Source organism: Cyphomyrmex costatus, unplaced genomic scaffold (genome assembly GCF_001594065.2).
Source record: "Cyphomyrmex costatus isolate MS0001 unplaced genomic scaffold, Ccosl1.0 scaffold223, whole genome shotgun sequence".
Lineage (NCBI taxonomy): Eukaryota > Metazoa > Arthropoda > Insecta > Hymenoptera > Formicidae > Cyphomyrmex > Cyphomyrmex costatus.
In genome coordinates, this window is record NW_017276291.1 from 906,836 (window position 1) to 910,610 (window position 3,775).

The 3,775-nt window shown below is 35.7% G+C and overlaps 1 protein-coding gene across 2 annotated transcripts; it reads left to right on the plus strand.

The window, feature by feature from the left end:
- The first annotated feature begins 684 nt into the window (after window positions 1-684).
- eIF4E4 (eukaryotic translation initiation factor 4E4) lies at window positions 685-2,115 on the plus strand. Of its 2 annotated transcripts, none has more exons than XM_018539821.1 (4): window positions 685-787; window positions 1,308-1,489; window positions 1,575-1,892; window positions 1,979-2,115. In XM_018539821.1, the coding sequence occupies exons 1-4, from the start codon at window positions 758-760 to the stop codon at window positions 2,091-2,093; spliced, it is 645 nt and encodes a 214-aa protein (XP_018395323.1). In that variant the 5' UTR covers window positions 685-757; the 3' UTR covers window positions 2,094-2,115. The 2 variants fall into 2 exon arrangements, with proteins under 2 accessions (XP_018395323.1, XP_018395322.1); XM_018539820.1 differs by lacking the exon at window positions 685-787 and adding an exon at window positions 822-1,184.
- The last annotated feature ends 1,660 nt before the right edge of the window (window positions 2,116-3,775 follow it).

The window sequence follows — 3,775 nt, forward strand, 5'->3', positions numbered from 1 at the left end:
AACATATATTCCTTTAACGCATAATAAAAATAATATAAATAATAATATTAATCATAATAATATAATAATATTAATAATAATAATAATAATAATAATTAATAATAATAAATAATAATAATATAATAATAATATAATAATAATATAATAATATAATAATATAATATAATAATATAATAATATTAATCATAATGATTCTTCTTCTTCTTCGAATATTAATGGTCCTGGTCTTAAAAATGATACGATGCATGAGGCGAGACGAAACTGAAACAGAAACTATGAAGTTTGTAGAGCTACAATCAGCTACAACTTACAGCGCCACTAGAATGAGATAGCATGATTTTTTCTCTCTCGCACAATTTCGACGAATAATGGCGGACTTCACGTGTCCAGACTCTTATTAGAGGGTCACTAACCAACACAACTCAAACAGACGACAATTATACTAATTTCCTTCAAATTTGAGCTTTCTAAGCACACACTGGCACACACCTAATCACAGGATCTTTAAACGGAACCATTTAAATGGTCCTGACAGAGAGTGACAGAGAACGGATAAGAAGAAGTGAGAAAGAAGTTTAGGTGGCGCGACTGGGCATCTTGCTTATTTAGCGCATGCGCACTCCATTTTGTGTGACATAAAATCGGGAGAGTTGCGCTACTGTATATACTGTGGTTTGGTGGTCCTGGTTTGCGCGACTTGAAGTCTTGAACGGCGTGAATTAGCAAGCGTCGTGTATAGTGAGTGACATCAAGTGACATGGCTACGAGTATTTCGGAAGAAATCGAGGTACGTTGATAATGGATTGTGTCGTGCAGAAACACCGATTTCGTCCGCAGATTGCAGCGAAAAGAAACACCGTCGCGATGTCGTGTAACGACAATTTTTCTCTGCTTATCTTTCGCATTCCTTTCGTTATTCTTTTCTCTTTGCGTCCCTTGCCCTCTTGCTCCGTGTCGAAAGCATAGAAAATAAGTAGCAAGGTTTGCGACGTATTTACATTCGTTCGGTAAATGTGCTCCGCCACGCCAGGTTATAAATACTATCAGTTTATAAATAATCGTCAGAAATATCGCGGGACGATTGCGAGAGGCGGCATAGTCGCATGGAACCAACTGGAACTTGTATGCTAGAACCGACTGGTGAAACGTGTTGCGCACGCGATCCATCACAACCGTTGATAGAGGTTAGCGCGATCACGCATAAAGCTATCCATAATTGGCCAAATTACTGAATCGGTGGACCTGAACTTAATGCTGAACGCAATTTTTTCTGTTGTCGGGTACACAGTGATGTAAACTTCTTCTAGGAAATCGATCGAAAGCAGAATACGGAAGTAGCGAGTTCGGGCGAGTTTCCGCCTGAATACTTAATCAAGCATCCATTGCAAAACACCTGGACTCTGTGGTATTACGAGCCCGATAGGACTAAAACATGGGAAGAAAGTCAACGGGAAATAACGAGCTTTGATACAGCTGAGGATTTCTGGAGGTAACAATTTTTCTTTTTTTAAAGATATGTGAAATGTCAAACGTGAATTATAGTGAAAGAAAATCCTTTTTTTTGTTATGTGCAGCTTGTACAACCACATAAAAACAGCCTCAGAGTTAAGACAAGGTTGTGACTATAGCATGTTTAAGCAAGGAATTCGGCCTATGTGGGAGGACGATCAGAACAAGTGTGGTGGACGATGGCTAATAAATCTAGACAAAAAGCAAAGAACTACAGATCTAGATAATTTTTGGTTAGAAATTCTGCTCTGTATGATTGGGGAAGCCTTCAATGAATATTCCGATGACGTTTGTGGAGCTGTAGTAAATATCAGACCAAAAGGAGATAAACTCGGTGTCTGGACGTCAAATGCAGATTGCGCAGATAGTGTTATGGAAATTGGGTAAAACATCAAGCTATTTTGATTTTTCTCTTCTTTTTTTGTCTGATTTTTTGGGCTGACTAATATCAGATAATTTATGAATTTAGCCGAAAACTCAAGGAAAGATTAAGGATTACATCTAAAACTACTATGGGATATCAAGTACATAAAGATACTATGGTGAAAGCTGGCAGTCAAACAAAAAATACTTATACACTTTAAATATCATTAAAAATTTATGATATCACCCTTAAGTTGTTCATTAAAATATGTTAATTTCAAAAATCATCAGATAATAAAATTGTATGAAATTATGTCTTTGCATTACATAGAAATAAAAATTTTGTTTTCAAAAGCATGTTACATCATTGTTGTGTTTCCATAGAAATTAAATTAAAATTAATAAACCAAAAATGAAGTAGACGAATATATTCTACCGCTGGCGTTATCCATGTATGCATCAGTGATGAGTCTTGCCTTGGCTGGATGAGTGATTGGTCTTACCTTAATCCTTAAGCTCAACGGATTCAGCTTTCATCACAAAACCTATTAAATTGGTCTTTACGAGAGATTCTGATTGGGCAGGAGAATCCCTCGGTTTTTCTTTCCTTTCTTAGATTTAAAATTCACTTTACAACTTTTTTTTTATTATCGTGATTCCTCTTCTTCAGGCTTCTTCAACCTATTTGGTCTTACCTTATAACTTATTATAACAAGTACTTAACGCAAAGTAATTTTATTATAGTGTGGTGTTTTGGAAAGCTCTCGAAATAAAACTACAAGAATATTATAATAAAAACTAGGAGTTTAAAAAAACATTAATGACCTTAACCTGATATTGATAAGGTCACTCAAGGTAAAGTTTACATTTCCATCCCAGTTTACATTTCCATGTGTCCCCCTTCAGCCATGGCATTTTTGTTCGACAAATCTTCCAATAAAATCATCGATTCGTGAAATTTACTATGTTTACACGGCACGCTTTACGCCGAAGTTATAACATCGATGTTATGAAACTGGCCAATTATAGCTATTCCTCTGAAGAATGGAATGACTGTGATTGGCTACTTTCATAACATCGATGTTATAACTTCGGCGTAAATCGAACCATGTAAACGTAGTAACCAGGAAGTAAGATATAAGGAGACTCCACTCCGTAAAATAAAAGTGGACCCATTTTAGGTTTCGAGTTCAGCTTCCGATTCTGATGAGTGCGAGTAAGAGAAATGATCATTTCTCTTACTCGCACTCATTATGCGCAGCACTACTAAATTCACGAGCGCTGCGAGTGTCGAGAATCGGAAACGGAACTCGAAACCTAAAATGGGTTCATGTCTTGTAGACTGGCGAGACCGAGTGGAGTCTCCTTATATCTTCCTTCATGGTCCTAGTAGTGACCCTCTAATAAGAGTCTGGACTAGAGATCCTATATGGAGAGATGGGCCAATGTCCGGCATGATGTTGTGAAACCGGAAATCACATGATCTTGGAAATGCGCGCTAATATATCAACGCCAATTTCGAAACATCACGTAACACTACTTGTTTATTATAACTTTGTTAACTCAAAGTTGTAATGAATAATTATTAGAGAAAGTTTATTTTTCGTAAATATAGAATTGTGGATAAAACAGACAAAATAGACAAAAACGTGCAAAACGTATTAAATTCGAATAAAAAAGTTGCTTTCCATTTACACACAGTGATACGAAATCTGAAGTGATATGAATATTTTATATTTAAACAATGACTTTACTACTTATTTATTTGGTGAAAACTTATCGCATAATAACACAGATTTCTAACCTCATATTTAATGTGAGTTAACAAGATTTAATAAATCATACGATCTCGAGTTTGTGCAGATTGTTGGCAAAAAGTCAATTGCCAGAATGAAAAAAAAAA